This window comes from Chanodichthys erythropterus, chromosome 3, assembly GCF_024489055.1.
Source record: "Chanodichthys erythropterus isolate Z2021 chromosome 3, ASM2448905v1, whole genome shotgun sequence".
NCBI classification, from domain to species: domain Eukaryota; kingdom Metazoa; phylum Chordata; class Actinopteri; order Cypriniformes; family Xenocyprididae; genus Chanodichthys; species Chanodichthys erythropterus.
The window spans coordinates 47,771,587-47,788,112 of record NC_090223.1 but is presented as its reverse complement, the minus strand read 5'-3'; the positions used below and the strand labels follow the sequence as shown (position 1 = coordinate 47,788,112).

Here is a 16,526-nt window from a genome sequence, read left to right as displayed (position 1 = left end):
ATAAAGCTCATGCTAATCAATCCCAGAAAAAGAGCTGTTCCTACAGGCACAACTTTGTGAAAAGCTTTGGTTGTGCCATACGTCGCTGTGTGGGTATGCATTGCGGGTTACAGATGAACAGATGTCGGGGTGATGACTGAGCATAACCCCCAACATCAGCAGCTGTCGGCCTTGGTGACCCTGTGACATTGGGGTCTGCAGGGCAGAGGAGGGGGATTTGGGGCTTTTCGTCAGTATGCCCAGCAGTATGTTCACAGAAACATGAAGTAAAGCATCTGACCCTGAGATCACTACAGGCAGGTGTATGGATGTAGTCAGCAATGATGATTTTGACTTTGAACCCTGAAGGGATCCACAAAACTCTCACACAGCAGGCACACACAATCATACACACATCTTCATTAAGCAGCTTACCTTCAGCACAGCGGCATTCATACCCATTGGGACGGTCAATGCACTTGGCTCCATTTTGGCAGGGAGTGCTGGCACACTCATCAATGTCGATCTGACACATGGTGCCAGTAAACCCTGGGACAGGCAAACATAGAGGTTAGAGGTCAGTCTGAGGCAGCAGAGGTGAGTTCCACACACTGATGGGTCATTAGGTTCAGCTTTGGGGGCAGTAGTGCTCGGTCTAGTTGTAAATGCCTGCACATTGGATAATTCAAAGTGGAATTAAGTTTTCAATTGAGGTTCACTTAAATTTTTGGAGTTAAAGATTTGAATTTATGATCTCAGTCGTGTATATCATCAATTGAGAACCCAAATTTAAAACATTTGAGTTGAAGCAAAAGCTGGAGTCTTAAAATATGTCCAGGTTCTGCATTCAACCACCACACTCTGGACTGGACTGCGTTGAAAGTTTATATATATATATATATATATATATATATATATATATATATATATATATATATATATATATAAACTTATATATATTTATATATATATAAACTTATATATATTTATATATATATAAACTTATATATATTTATATATATATAATATTCTATAGTTGACCTGTGCATTATAGCATGTGGGCAATTATTAAAAACTATGCTATTAACTATCTCTTTATACATTTTTTTGGCAGATGTTAATCAACATTTTTTGCAATTAAAATTGGTTATCTGGAAAATGTGCATTTGTGAGGGGGCATTGGGCTTTAAACACTGACTGATATCCGTTGTCTGGGAAAACGCTCTAGTAAGTATGAAAAAAATGGCTGGGGCCCCACATAAATGTTCATTTCTGCATCTTTAGAGGGTGTTGTGTTGATTAACAGTGTTATGATGGGATCTATGTTGATGCCTAGGGCAGAAGGTTAGATGGGGGAGATGCTAGAATTGTTTTCTTCAAGGCCAGTGGCCCTCCCCCTTTCCTTGCACAAACGCTACCGGCTCAATAGCTAAATGGGGGGTGCGGGGTTGTCTGCCCCAGATGTAAATTGCGGACATGGAAAAGAATCTCATTAGCAGGGCTGCTGTTCCCCCCACCACCTCTATGCATAAGGAGACGGGTGAGACTGCTGTCCCTTCTTTATGGACACGTCGGGAAGGGGGGGTGCTTGTGTAGAGGGGCCACAATGGTGTCTTTGTTTGTGCACGCAGTTGCATAGTGCTAAAGACCTCACTCTAATGAGTAATTACGCAAAAACTCTATCAAGCTAGGGGGCAAAGCTGGGTTTAGCCTGATATTACATGAATCGAGATTGTATATTAAGTGACCACACAAGCAAATTCTGCATACATACTGTTGAGCTGGTGATGCTGGGAAAATTACATGTTTCATACCTGGCTGACAGGTGCAGGTGAAGCCGTTAACCATGTCTCTGCAGATGCCGTCATTTACACAGGGGTTGCTCTCGCATTCATCAACGTCCACCTCACAGTACTTCCCCTGATAGCCTGATAGAGAGACAACCAGAGTGAAACACAGTTCTAATACTTTGCATTGAAGACCGATCTCGGACTGCAGTTTCTCACAACACAGGGGCCCACAGACACACTGAGTTGTTCTGTTACACTGCACCCTACAGCAAGTTCATGTCTCCAAGGAAATGGAGAATTGCTCCGTCTATGCAAACTGAGGCCCCTGCTTTGACTAGAAGCACCACACCCTACTGTCCACAGGATGCCCTGTGGTCATCTCTCCATTGAGAACACACATGTTCTATAATCAGCAGAGTGCTGCTCTTGTGTGTCACCCCATTCAGGTGAAACAGAGTGTGGGCCGGGGCCAGAGCACTGACGGCGGCATGGAATCAGAAAGAATTGGCCCCTCCACGTGAGCCAGGGCCAAGTTGACGATAAGGAGGGTGGGGAAGAAGAGGTGTCTGTGGAAATGAAAGGGGTACGAGCAGAAGTGGGGGGAGGGGATGAGAGTGCTGGGAAAAAGTTTGCTCTCTCTCTATGTGCGAAGGGCGAGGAACGGAGCACAGAGGGGCCCCATTGTTCCACTCCATTCCCACCACTCAAGATCTCATTATAATTCACTGCACACTCCTCCCCCTCTCTCCCAGATTGCCCAATACACCCCACTCCCAGCACCGATTTGTATAGTTCCCCAAAAAACCTAAAGATGCATGTAGTGCAGGGTACAAGTTTTTACCAAACGTGTGTGCTGAAGACACAAAGCCAGCACTGATCTGTGGTTTCTGTCACTTACCCATGTGGACTGAGTACTTCTATTTCAATTGAATTACCCTCCCCGCCTCCCCAATCGACATTACATAACAAACCCTTCTCTTCTGAACTTTGCATGTTTTCCAAAGTAGTTCTATATAGTAATATACTGTGGAAGTCCACATTGATCGGAAGCAGATTTAGCATCTCTGTGTAAGCTAAGGGTCAAGTACACTGACATACCAGGCATACAGATGCATGTGAACTCGCCGATACGGTCCAGGCAGGTGGCGTCGTTCTGGCAGGGCATGGACAGACACTCATTGATATCAATCTCACAGCGAGGACCGGTGTAGCCCCGTCCACACTGGCACTGGAACGAACCCTCTGTGTTTACACACTTCCCAAAATGCTCACAGGGGTTGGCACCTGGCACAAGAGAGAGACAGAGAAGTCAGTTAAAATTTACTCTCTACTGAGAGAGACAAAGATGAGGGAGAGACAAAAAGAATCATTGAGAGAGGGAGCCATACAAAATGTTATAAATTTACCAATAGAACATTCATCCATGTCTTGGTTGCAAGCTCCACCAACAAAGCCAGCAGGGCAGGTGCAGATGGCGCGGCCGTTCAAAGGGTTAGTGTCACACACGGCCCCCTCATTACAGGGGTTACTGACACAAGCATCATCCAGATGACAGAGCAGACCTGTAGGGACAGCAGAATGTCACTATTTACACTCTGAGGACAACAGACAAGACCTAAAAACAAGGAGGGTAGATAAGATAAAAACAGTCATACCAGTTTTGCCCACCGGGCACTCGCAGAAAAAGGAGGCCACGCGGTCATGACACGTGGCACCGTTGAAGCAGACAGCAGTGGCACAGTCGTCAATGTTCTCACTGCAGTCGTCCCCAGTCCAGCCATTGACACATACACAGGTGTGCCCTCCAATGGTGTTGAAGCATGTACCACCATTGTGACAAGCATTGGGCTGCATGAGACACTCGTTGACATCCTCAGCACAATACTGGCCTAAGGACAGAATGATAAATGTCAAGTTAAATTAAGTTATTTTAACTTGGAAATTAACAATATACATGGGGGAAAAAGTGTATATTTACCTGTCCACTCAGGTGGACACTGACAATTGTATGTATTGACACCATCTACACAGATCCCACCATTCATGCACTTGTGTCCAGGGCAGTCATCCACGTTCTCCTCGCAGTTGTGTCCCCTGAAGCCTGGGCGGAGAAATGAAATATGACACAGGAAGCGGGGGGGTTAAATGTGGGAATAATAATGCCAGATCTATTCCTCACTTCCCCAACACACATAATAACTTTCACCAAAATCTTGCTCCACAACCACTGATAAATTGATGAACAGAGTAAAGTGTGCAGTAAAAAGGTTCAGTAGGTGTTGAGTGTTTACATATTCTCATGGCGGTTCCCACAGCGGCAAAGCCAGGACCTGACGGAGCTTTGCTCTAGAGGGCCATACACCCTGCCGTGTTTGCTTGTTTTATAATCTCTCATGGTTTCAATGACTTCCTCTCTGGCGAGCGACATTTCCTGCTTGCTCCCCAGAGGGGAGCAGAAAGGCAATAAAGTAAATTCCTGCCCAGCAGCCCACTCGCTTTCCCTCTTCCACGCTCTGACATTCTTGTTCACTCTCTTTCTCTTCTGTATCTTTCTCTCACTCAGTCTGAGCTATTTATAGCAAGCATGAGGTATCACTGCCTGGAAAGTCCAGACGCTTCGGGAAACCCCGAATCCAAGGGATGGGCATGAGTATGGGAATGTGATAAAGGGTGTGTGTCTACATGAATGGATGCATGCTTTGTACCTGGTAAGCAAGCACATTCGTAGGTGTGGTCACCGGTCTGATGGCAGGTGCCCCCGTTGAGACACTGTGAAGGGGCGCAGGGCTGGGTGGGCACTTCACATGTGCGCCCGCTGTACCCTGCAAGGCACTCACAACGAAATGAGCCATGCGTGTTCATGCAGATGCCACCATTAAGGCATTTTCCGGGTTTGCGGCACTCATCAATGTCATTGCGACAGTTTTTTCCCTGATATCCAGGTGGGCATGAGCAGTTGTAGTGATTATTCGAATTAGTACAACGGGCACCATTGGCACATGGATTTGTGGCACATGCATCAATCAGGGAACAATCCTGACCTGCAAACACAAGAAGCGTCATTCACAAACAGCCCTATATTCCCCATAAACTGTCCCATGATGACATGAAGACACCCTCAAGCTTACCTCTGAAACCTCGCTGGCACACACAGGTATACTGTGGGACTTCATTAGCAACCTGGCTCTTGCAAGCTGCTCCGTTTAGACAAGGTGAGCGATGACAGGGGTCCAGATGCTGACAGATCAAACCAATATAACCAGGTCGGCATCTGTCGAGGGGCACAAATTTAGAACATGAGCACCTGAGTGTAAAAGCATTTCAGTGGGACATCAGAAACTTTTATCAACAGCCCAGGTCCAGTATCTCACCAAACTCATGCACAGAACATATAAATAGTAAATATACTAATCTTATTATAAAACAAGGTTAGCAAACAGGTGATAATCCACACAAACACATGCACACACATTTCCATTTTTTTAAATGGACTTTCCATAGACAATGATTTTTTTTTTTATACTGTACAAACTGTATATTCTATTCCCCAACCCTAGGACCTGAACACAACCCTCATACATTTCATGCATTTTTAAATTTTCAGAAAACATAATTTAGTATGATTTATAAGTGGTTTTCCTAATGGGGACCAAAAAATGTCCTCACAAGGTCAAAAATTACTAGCATTATTAACCTTGTCCCCACAACGTGGCATTTACCAGGACCACACACACACACACACACACACACACACACACACACAGACACACACACACACACACAGAGACACTCAATTTTATGCTATCCACCAGATGTTGCATATATGTCTGTCTTGATTGTAACAGCAGAGTACACTTTGCACATACTCTGTTATTCCAATATGAAAAGCATGCTCCTCTCCATGCCAGACTGCATTCCAGGATCATTACTGATTTTCCAATTTCTTCGCTGCATTCAATAGTAAAACACGGCTGTGAATCATGGAACTATCTGTGTTCACCCATGAGACCTTGCAAACTGTTTACAGTGTTCCATGTGTTACCTCACAATGGAGACCACTCAAAAGACAGGGCACAACAAACCATAGGTATGGTATGATGGTAAAGCCACTTTGTGGCAGTTGAATACAGTTCTTTCCGCTCTAATTCTATGCTTTTCTTTCCAGGTAGGTTATCTTGATGGACAATTGAGTGGGACCTGAAACTGAACAGGTAAGATAAAATAAACAACTTTTTCTTAAAAAAGGCCGTCTCTCTCATGGGCTCTGAGGCCTTTGGTAAGCTAGGCTTGAGAAGCCAGTGTGTGTTGGGTAACCCTACACCCACACAGGGAGCCCCACCACAGGATGAACTCCCACATCAAAAAGACCGTTTGAAGCTGATGACAAGCAATGGGATGGTCTGTTCTCTCTGTATCCCCCCTCAGGCCCTCTCTCTCTTTTCACTGTAAAACAACCCCTGGGCAGAGACAACAATGGCTTTTCCTCCTCTTTCTGTTACAGGATGACCACTTTTTACACTGAGCTATCTGTCCCTTTGTTGTTTTGCCTCTTTTGTGGCTGGCGTCTTCTACCCCACACAAATTTGAAGCAGTTTCTCTCTGACCTTGGAGAGGGGCTTCAAAGAAGGCCTTGGCATATAGGAGGTGCTGTTTTAGACTTCTGCTGGACCTACAAGTTTTCATGACCTATTCTTTCCATTCCACTATTTCATCAAAACCAGAGATAATTCGAACTCTGGTGACAACTGTTTTTCTACCCAGCAAGACAATAGAGGATGACGTAACAGCGTTCTGCTGTTCGGAGGACACACCTATAGAAATGTTTCATATGGGAGTATTAAAATATTCTGGAACTGGAACCAAAAAACAGACATAAGAGAGCCAAGCTTAAGTTTACTTTAAGTCTTAAGTTGCTGGCGTTGAGAATCCCAAGTCTTTATGATTAACGAGACTTACGTCTGATACTGAACAGGACCTGTTATGTTAAGGTTAAAATCAATGCTTGACTGCGTAGAAGAAGAGGAAAATGTTCATTTGCTTCACTTGCTCTATTCATTGGTGATGTCTGCTCAATAACAGTACTGTTGACTTAACAACACAAGAGTGTATTCGCTGGCCATGGTTGGTTGTTTTTATCATAAAGTCTGAGAATTTGAAGCAAAAGAGGCCAACTGGACCAAACTGAAGGATGATATATCAAAAACACCTGTCTGGTATTACTATATTTCCAATACAGCCAGCTACGTGAAATGCCATAAGTTAAGACTGCATGTCTGTGGGGAGTTTTTTCTTGACTCTAAATGAAAAACAAGGAGGAAACAGATCAGCAATAAGTAAGAAAGAATTCTTCATGAATACCCAGGGCTACTCCTCCATCTCCTGAAGCCCCCAATGTGGCACACTGCTTTTCCCTATGAACCCTTCACATGCTGGGAGGTCAAATGTCAGAGGTCAGCAGTCTGATTGTGATGATAATGTCAGGCAGTGTAGTGGGGGGCGGCTTGAGGGTGTCTGTTAGGGAGAAAATGTCTTTTGGAGGGTGGAATGGGGGAAGAGTCCGGTACTGAGAGTCATGTCCTGTCATATTTCCTGTAATCCCTCGTCTCCTGCTCTGAAAACACTCACACTCTTTCTGAATCCCAGATCCCTGTTGCTGTGGCAACCTCACAGACGACCGAGCAAGCCTGACACCCCACCAATCACCCCCTACCCTTCATCCCCTTGGCTATTTGTCATGGCTTGGCTGGGTTTATTTAGAGGCAAATTAACTATGTCTGGAATCTTGGGGGTCATGAAAAAAATGAAACTGGGAGTTGCGGCACAAAAAGAGTTTTGAGGAGACAGGGGAGGAGACTCGCATCAAGGTTCAACTAGCATGCAGTCTGACACTCAAGCCCTTATAAAAATGTCCATTCTGTGCGATTGGCCTTTAAAGAATGCCGAGACACAGCCTACTTTACAACCTGTTGTTCGCCTGTCTTTGGCTCTAGGAAGCAGTTGATGTAAATGTGCAGAGTGAATGAGTGCATGTGTACATAACCAGTAAGGAATTTGTGATAAAGGCCAAACCATTCAGATTCTGGGGTACATCTCCTAACTGTGCTATTTTTATATGTACTTTTGTTACAAAATCTTAAAAAAAAAAAAAAAAAAGTGTGGTCAGCATGTGGTTAAACAAAAGAGAAACTTTTTGGACGGACCACAATGGGCAGGATCGCTGAGGAACTACTCGTGGGATTTCAAAGAGTTACTGGACTATGAGGAATTGTGGATGTGTTGACAAGAGATATTTCCACACACAAAGACAGGGAGCCTCTGGCTTTACAAAACATGATAACATGCATGTGTGTGTGAGTTTTGGAACGCATTCCCTGTTTGTGCGTGTATAAGTGCTGGAGTTTCATACTTAATGCATTGTGAAAACCTTGGTGAAAGTGTGTGAGAATGTGTAGATATTGGTCAAGTAGCAGCAGGGGGAGGTTAGGATATTTGTCCTCGCACGGTGTTCAGCAGCCAAAACACACATTCTTTTGTCTAGGTCTTGGCTGTGCCTATCATTTGTCGAAAAACATACAGCCAAGAGTCCTATCAGAGCTTTCAGAGTGAAAAATAACTCTGTGTAAAGGGCCTTCAACCTGGAAGGAACTCCACTGTGAGCGAGGATGTTCTACAAAGAATATTTTGTGTGTTATACAGATGGAAATTAGCCGTTTTTGCTTTTAGCCAGGTGTGGGATGTTACTCAGCATGAGCGGTGAGTCAAATTTACCAAGAGTTGACCCCTGGCCCCTAAGGAATATGCAAGTAGACAAGGGTGAGATAGGAAGAGGGCAGAAACAGTAAGCCTCCAATGTCACAACACCACTGATGGCTCACGCCAGCTGCAAATAGCACCAAACAACTGTTCACATCTTTCAGCACTGCTTTGGCTTTCTGCCTTCTCTCTGCTTCTTTAAAGGATTACACCCAAAACAATGGCACTATTCTGTCTGTGAATCTCCAGATGTGCACAAACACACACAAACACATATATGAATGCAGGCAGGCAGTTAAATCCCATGCACAAGTATAGCAGCACACTCACAGCACATCTTCAATGACAATGTAGGAAATAGGTTAATGAAGCAGTTGGACAGGTTGAAAATTAAGCAATGACTCTTAATTGAGAGCAAAAACAAACACCACAACAAATACCTCACATGCAGACTCAAACACAGTCACTTACGAACAATTTCCTCTCCTAGGATGCTGAGAAACCAAAAGACATATCAGACGGAGAAAACAATGGACAGGGCTTCATTCATATATATAGTATAGGTGTATCTATGGACCATATCAAAAGGATTACATGGGACCTGACAGCCTTTGGACTCTCAAAGACTTGTGTAACTTATATGCATGTACACAGGGGCTTTTTGGATGCTGCTGGAGTGATTAATGTGTGTGAAGTTCGGCATCTCTGCTTGCTTTTGAAACCTAATGCTGTTTTTCCTGATCTCAGGGTCATTGTGGCAGTGTCACCTGACACTATTCTCTTTAGCACAATACCATACAATCATCTAGCAGTCTAAGGTCACAGAACCTGAGGAAGAGAAGCACAAACACACCACGTCTTTCTGAAGGTGCTTCATCTGGTCAGTCATGGTCCAGAAGGCACCAAGCATGAGAAAGTTCTCAACAGGATTCAAATCTCCCGGGTACTTGAAGCCATCCTTCCCACACTGATGTGAAAGACAATAACCATGCATTTCGCATGACCAACTCTTTCCTTAGTAGGAAGTCAGTTGAGAGTAGGTCACCTCCTATTAATGTCACTGAAACTAAACCCGGTTTTGTTTGCCTTGAAAACTGATGGTTTGGAGCAACTTTCATGGTATCAAAATTCCAAAAGTCCCCTAAAAAATGTCTATGGCAGGGTCTGGCATATAGCTGCTCCATTCTTTTGTGAAGGGCCCATACTGACACCACACTGCCAACTAGAGCCTATTCCCCCCTCCCCCAACTGCCCCCTCCCAGCTCCCCATCTTCTCAAAGAGGAACCAAAGTGGGGGTAGGGAAGCATTTTGTGGGCCAAATAAAAGAGCTAAAGTAGTCAGAACCCTATTGTTTGGGGACGGGGGAGCAGTGGCCCAAACAGCTAGGCTTTCAGGCCTGTGCTCAAACGAACCAACAGGCCTCTGCTGTAGCCTGGCAACAGTAACCCATGGCTGAGGAGAGAGCTGAAAGGGTGGGGGTTTGTGAGGGCACAACTTTCACAGGAACTGAACCTTTCATATAAACTTTCTATTATCACTAAACCTAGAGGAAATTTCAAAAATTGGAATGAAAAATTGGGCCTGCAGCACATGAAAGGGGTTTTGATAATATGGCTTTAGGTAGGCTTTCATGTGGATTATATGGATTTTAACAAATATAAACTCTCAAACTGAACTTTCCAACAAGAAACACCTGTCAATGTACAGAAATATGTAAATTGGTAGATATGTAGAGAGATATCTATGTTTTTGTCTTCCTTTGATAACCCATTATCTGCAGTGTTGCATTGGCCTCATAATTATTCATCTGTGAGATTATTACAAAAAACAACTGACTGGAAGTGGACTTCTGGCTAAAGCCTTAACACAGATCTTATCAAACTCTAAGTTCACACAAACACTACTCTAGGGCAAAATATGTTCATAAAACTCTTGATGATTTTGAAAAACATTTGTGTATAGAAATTTGTCAATGCTCATAAAAAAAAAAAAAAACCTCCAGAATTTCTGGTATTGCTAACAAGCCAACCACAACCGCATTGCATGCACCCCAGACTCGAGGTCTTCCAAAGCATTCTTCGCTGTACTTTACCACAAAACCCCACCCCAGCACCTAAACCGATCCAGATCTCTTTTGGAACTCAAAGAGAAGCAGACTTTTCTTACTGATTCTGCAGATCTGAAGACTATTAGTAATGCACTTTTTCACTAACATGATTCAAGAATCAGAGAAAACTAGAAATGTAAGACGTTTTGCTTTCCACAACCACAAACTAAAACTCTATATAACTCCAAAATAACTTCTAGCTATAACCTAGTGTGTCCTGCAGTATGCATTAGGCAATTTAACTGGGAATTTTACAATCCCCTATTTTGTAGAATGAAGTACATCCTGTAAAATGCTGCCAACCACTCTAATCTATCTCATAAATCACAAAATATGCAGATAGTTGGAATGAAAACTCCCAGTTCATCTCTACATCATATTTAGAAACACTTTGGAAAGCTTTAATGTGACTGTGGTCAGAAAACAGAGAGCTTCAGAAAGTCTGATAAGGGTGGAAGAGAACACTCAGGTAGAGGCCAAAGAATGCCTCTTATCTCCATCCATAAACATTTCTTAGATCCTTGGTCTTATCTTCCCCATTACCAATAAATACCCAAACAAACTACAACTTTCCTCCTTAGATTATCAGCTATGCCTACTCCTGCAGTACGTGTGAGTGTATGATGATATCAGATTGAATTCAATAAAAGTGATTAGCAAATAATTTGTATCAAGAATTTATCGGTAGTTAAAGTAGATTACTTTTTGCTGGACCCCAGTAGGTGAACTATGCTTACGCAAAACTTATCTGAAGGGTCAAATAAAAAGTTAGAAAAAGAGAGGGCAAAAGAACATCATAAGCTCTCCTCAGCTGTCTTGATAGACAGGATGTGAGTAAAGTAGTGGGGTCAGGAGTCAGCACTTCCTGTGACAGGGCCTGGGAACCAGGACTCCCTGCTTGCGGCATAAAACCATATAGACCTTAGTCCCTCATTTAGTCTACCGTCAAACTCAATTACACTCCAACCCCATCAAATCAGTAGGGTTCTCTTCTCATTCTGCTTACCTTTAAGTGGATGTCTCAATCCATTCAGCAAAAAGACATTAACTTGCACATAATTTTGACAGTTTTTTTGACATTCCTTGAATATTCTGGACCTTGAATAGACTAGAGGTAACGAGAGCAATAAATGCAGTGGTGGCAGAGCAGGAATCTTACAAAGCATTCCACACTAATCCACTATATATTAAGGGAAAGTAACTTTATCTCCTAAGTGCTAAACTCAATATAAACAAGCAGTGTTCCAGCCTTTACGATATAAACAAAACTATCGGTATACACTGTTCTTTAAGTAAATCAACAGAGGCCTTGGATATCAGCTTGTAATTGTTAATTATTTCCTTTTGTAAGGGCACATTTAATAATTTTATGTAAATAAACTACAGTAGTTAGTTCGCAGAAGGCCAGTGATTGCAGAGCCTGCTTCATGTTTAACTATCCTCATACATCATTTCTTAAGAGGCAGAGAGCTTCCATGGGTCAGTAAAATGCAACACTCACAATTTATAGACTCACTCTGCTACTGGGGTCAAGGCAACACCATCAATAACGGACAGAGCCCCACTGTAACCGCTTCCTTTTTGAGCAAATGAGTGGGAAAATGCAAACATTGATGTCTCTTTTCTCTGCTCTGTGGCTCACACACTTTCATCTCCACTGTTTGTTCTCATAGAGTGACAGTGGCCTGGGCTTGTAGAGCCTGCAGAGACAATGGAGAACCTCCACATCACTTCGCTGCGTGTGTGTGAGCATGTGTTAGGAGGCCCGTGGGCCGCCGGCTCCTCTCCTCCATAGGCCCGTCTGTCTCGGCATGGGGCGGCAGGCCGCTCAATGGCAGCACCTGGCCCTCCGCTCCCCCTTTGTAAGGGTCTGACTTCACTGGATTACCATCACAACATCCACCAGCTGTCCCTCCACACCCCAGCACAACCCCCTCTCTCCAACACACATCCCCACCCCCGCCTTATTCTTCCAGCTGGACCCTCTATGAATGACACTCTCACAATCTGCCTAATTATCTCTTTGCTTCAGTCGAGACTATCCCACACCGTGGCTGCACTTGCTTGCATACTCTCCACATTGGGGGGATGAGATTAGAGGCACGATGACACTTTAACAGAGCTTCCTGACTCTTCACCTAGAGTGACATTCCAGGACTCTTCACAACAAGTGCGCTGTCGTTCCATGCTTCGCATTTCCTATAGAAAAGGGATTCAAAGAGCGATGGACCTTAGCAGGACCAGAATTTAAGAACTGGATCCACAGAGCAGTATTCCCTGGTGTTGTCAAAAGTACCGACTTCAGTACCAAGTTGGTACTGGAATTTTAAAAATGTGACCGTTTGAGCACTGTTGAGTGGATTCGTAAACACCTCTGATTGGCCGTTGTGTTCACGCGCTAATCAGTGATTGTGATCTGTGATTGGCCAAAATGATCAATGCTTCAAAAACATGTTATAAATAGACATCATTGATGCTCTTCCCCGAGCGCTTACGATACAGGTGCTTGCTTTCAAACCCTGCCGCTTTCAAATTCAGACACTTCCGTGTGCTTTCAAACGCTCCTGCGTGTTGATCATTGTAGCCAATCAGAGACATATCTGTTGAGTGCGTGAACCCAATGGCCAATCAGAGGTGTTTACGAATCAGCACAACAGTGCTCAAAGTGTCACATTTTTAAAATTTCAGTAACAAATTGGTATCAAAGTCAGTACTTTTGACTGCATCCTTTGGTGTCACCACCATGAGGTCCGTTTGACAACCCCCATAAACAAATTTTTACAGGGATTATTTGATATGCTTTACATACCTATGCCACAATAAAAGCACAAAAAGTTCCCCTGAATATTCCAGATGTTAACCCTGTGCCAGCTCATAAATGTAGCCCAACAAGCATTGGACTGTAGCCCATTGTAAAGAAGCACTCAGTGGAGAGAGTTAGAGAAGGATTACTCCTGTAATCTGTCATGGACTGCACCAGCCACTGAAGCTCTCAGAGCAGGGGACCATGAAATGACATAGGAGCCAAACGAGAACTAAGGCTCAGTATAGGCCTCAACCAGACCCTGGTAGAACAACAGCCAACATAATTGAGCCGGTAACAATTACAGTCCTAAGGGGCATATTCGCATAATATTACGGTCACTAGAGAACAAGGATATTACACTGAATAGGACAATTAACTTCCTCCAGACACACAAGCTCTCATGGTAAGGAAGGAAAACGTCATGGGGAGGAACAGGTGGAAGATTTGTTGCCAAGGTTTTTCTCAGAGGCCAGATTTCAACACAGCTTGAAAATCTCAGTGGTGTTCTTGTGAAATTTTGAAGTCCCAACAAGTACTCTTTACTACGTCTAGTTCAACCTTTGCCTCTGTTTGCTAAAGGTGCCATTATCCACTCTTTTCTCTGTTGTTCCCTCACTCTCATATGCCCTTTCTTCTCTAGTCCTCCTCCTTCTACTCTCTCTGGTCTCTCCAGCGGTACTGGGTTACAGGTTGGTATCTGGAGGAATAAAGGTCCCTTTCTGTTGTTTTGGATCTCTGGTTTCATCAGGATCTCTAGAGAGGGGGTTGGAGTGGGTCTACTGTCCCCATAGCTTAAGGACTGGTTGGACCTCTCTCTTGTGGCTAGCCATTCCAGATGGTTGTATTACTGTGTTGTGTGGCATGACATTTACTGTCCTCTATTTTAAAAATCCTTTTCACTTGAAAAATATCACCTGCTGACACTGACGCAATAGATTGTGAGTGAACTGCCTTTCACACACATACAATAACATTAAACTCTTAAAAAAAATGTGTATAACACAAATGCTGTCGACAAAGTGTCTAATTTAAAAGAAATACTGTAGATGAGTAGAGCAGGAATGACAAAAGAACAAAGCACTATTTAACATAATTACACATTTACTAACACACTGTGCTCACAACTTGACTTGAGGTGTGTTGGGTAATGATTAATACTGTGACACTGACACAAAAGGCATTTTAGTGCCACCTTGCCATATTTATCTACCTCCAGAGTTTTATGAGAATTATAAATACACACCAAGTTTCAAGAAACAAATAAATGGCTTTCATCTATGCCCTACCACTAAAGGCTTTGGTTTGCCTCAACAATCATCAATCAGTTAGGACATAACTCCCAGTTTCCACACCCATAACCAACCACCCCCCTGGTGTGAGTTTGCACTAAAATGTCAGGTTTAAAGTACAATGAGGCTTCATCCAGGATACTTGGCCAGTGAGCAGGTAATAACAACTTGCCTGGGGGTATGAGATTCTTTGGTTAATGGTGGGGTGATTTAAGTAGGTAGATTATTCCTTAAGGGCACAAAACAAGAGCACCTTACAGATATTTAAATAACCAAATTATTCTTATAAAAAAAAAAACCTAACACTTGCAAGCTGTATCAATTATAAAAAGGTTTTCTTAGAGGGAACACTAATAGTGCAGTGGGGGAAGTTTTACTTGGTTGTGATATATTTGTTTTAATGAAAGGTAAAGGAGTGAACACATACCATTAAGTAATAAACATGACTTCAGAAGATAATGCAAGATTTAATTTTCAAAAAAAGAATGAAAACAACCTGCTTCATTCTTACAACCATTGATTTGTAGAGATACACATACAAAACAAAAGTATTGATTTTAGTTTAACACCCTATTGATTTGGCCATCACGCATAACCACTGAGAGTGGTTCCCACGTACCAGTGCCTCCTGGAAAAAAAAACACTAATCACCATGAATGGAAGCTAGAGTGCACAGACACAGTTTTCCAAATCAGGCGGGAAACATAAAACAACAGCCCCAGGCTTTCATGTGATAACAATCACTTTGTATTAGCATAAACAATGAAGACAGCCTGTGTGAAGGAACGCTACGTATTTGGAACACTACTTGGCATTAGCAAAAAAAAAAAAAGCTCATATAGATTCACTATCAGTTCAATCATATATTTTATGTGTCTGATATCAAGTGGACAGGTCTAGTGTGGCTGAGTACATTTATTGTTAGCATAAAACTATATGGTCCAACTTGAGTTAACTATGAGTCATAGAATCTGAATTATTCAGATTCTTTTTCAAACTAAAACTTATAGTGCACTTTTCAAAATAGAGTAGCACATGTACAAGACATTAAAGGATTAGTTCACTTTCAAATAAAAATTAGCCCAAGCTTTACTCGCCCTCAGGAAATCCTAGGTGTGTATGACTTTCTTCTTTCTGATGAACACAATCTGAGATACATTAATAAATATCCTGACGCATCCAAGCTTTATAATGGCAGTGAGAGGGATCAACAAGTATGAAGCTGAAGAAAAAGTGCCTCCATCCATCCATCATAAACCTTCTCCACATGGCTTTGGGGGGTTAATAAAGGCCTTCTAAAGAGAAGCAATGCATTTGTGTAAAAAAAATCCAGTAAAATATCTAGTTTCCGCCAGACCGCTATCCGTATTCAAATTAGGAAAAAAATGGAACTGGAGTGGATGTATGCACTTTCTTCAGCTCATACTCGTTGATCCCACTCACGCCATTATAAAGCTCAGATGCGTCAGGATATTTATTAATATTTCTCAGATTGTGTTTTTTCCGAAAGAAAAAAGTCATATACACCTAGGATGGCTTGAGGGTGAGAAAAGCTTCAATTTTCATTTGAAAGTGAACTAATCCTTTAAAACATTGCTCTGTGTTTTGCTAAACTCCAGTTCCTTTTCCCACACTGTGTGAAAGTGATTGAAACTATGTGAAACTGATAACCAAGGCTGAATGACAACAATAGCCAATCCAGTGCCACCTGTTTAGAACACACCATTGTGAATGTTACGCATTAAAAAACAGGCAATTTTATCAAACAGTTTAGAGCTTGAACTACACATTAAATCGGTGT

At 42.7% G+C, this 16,526-nt stretch overlaps 2 protein-coding genes across 3 annotated transcripts in view; one reads left to right on the top strand and one right to left on the bottom strand.

Annotated features, from left to right (window-relative positions):
- The window catches only part of col5a3a (collagen, type V, alpha 3a), a 217,600-nt gene that overhangs the window by 14,091 nt on the left and 186,983 nt on the right, over positions 1-16,526 (top strand). For both annotated transcript variants that reach the window (XM_067382579.1, XM_067382580.1), the window contains one exon: positions 5,935-5,980. The gene's annotated coding sequence lies outside the window, so the exon portion shown is untranslated. The remainder of the gene's footprint in view (positions 1-5,934; positions 5,981-16,526) is intronic.
- The window catches only part of notch3 (notch receptor 3), a 32,137-nt gene that overhangs the window by 13,739 nt on the left and 1,872 nt on the right, over positions 1-16,526 (bottom strand). The window contains exons 3-10 of the mRNA XM_067382577.1: positions 4,898-5,040; positions 4,475-4,810; positions 3,748-3,870; positions 3,425-3,658; positions 3,176-3,331; positions 2,868-3,053; positions 1,794-1,907; positions 415-528 (exon numbers count right to left, since the gene is read on the bottom strand). Of these exons, the coding sequence (XP_067238678.1) occupies positions 415-528; positions 1,794-1,907; positions 2,868-3,053; positions 3,176-3,331; positions 3,425-3,658; positions 3,748-3,870; positions 4,475-4,810; positions 4,898-5,040 (1,406 nt within the window). The remainder of the gene's footprint in view (positions 1-414; positions 529-1,793; positions 1,908-2,867; positions 3,054-3,175; positions 3,332-3,424; positions 3,659-3,747; positions 3,871-4,474; positions 4,811-4,897; positions 5,041-16,526) is intronic.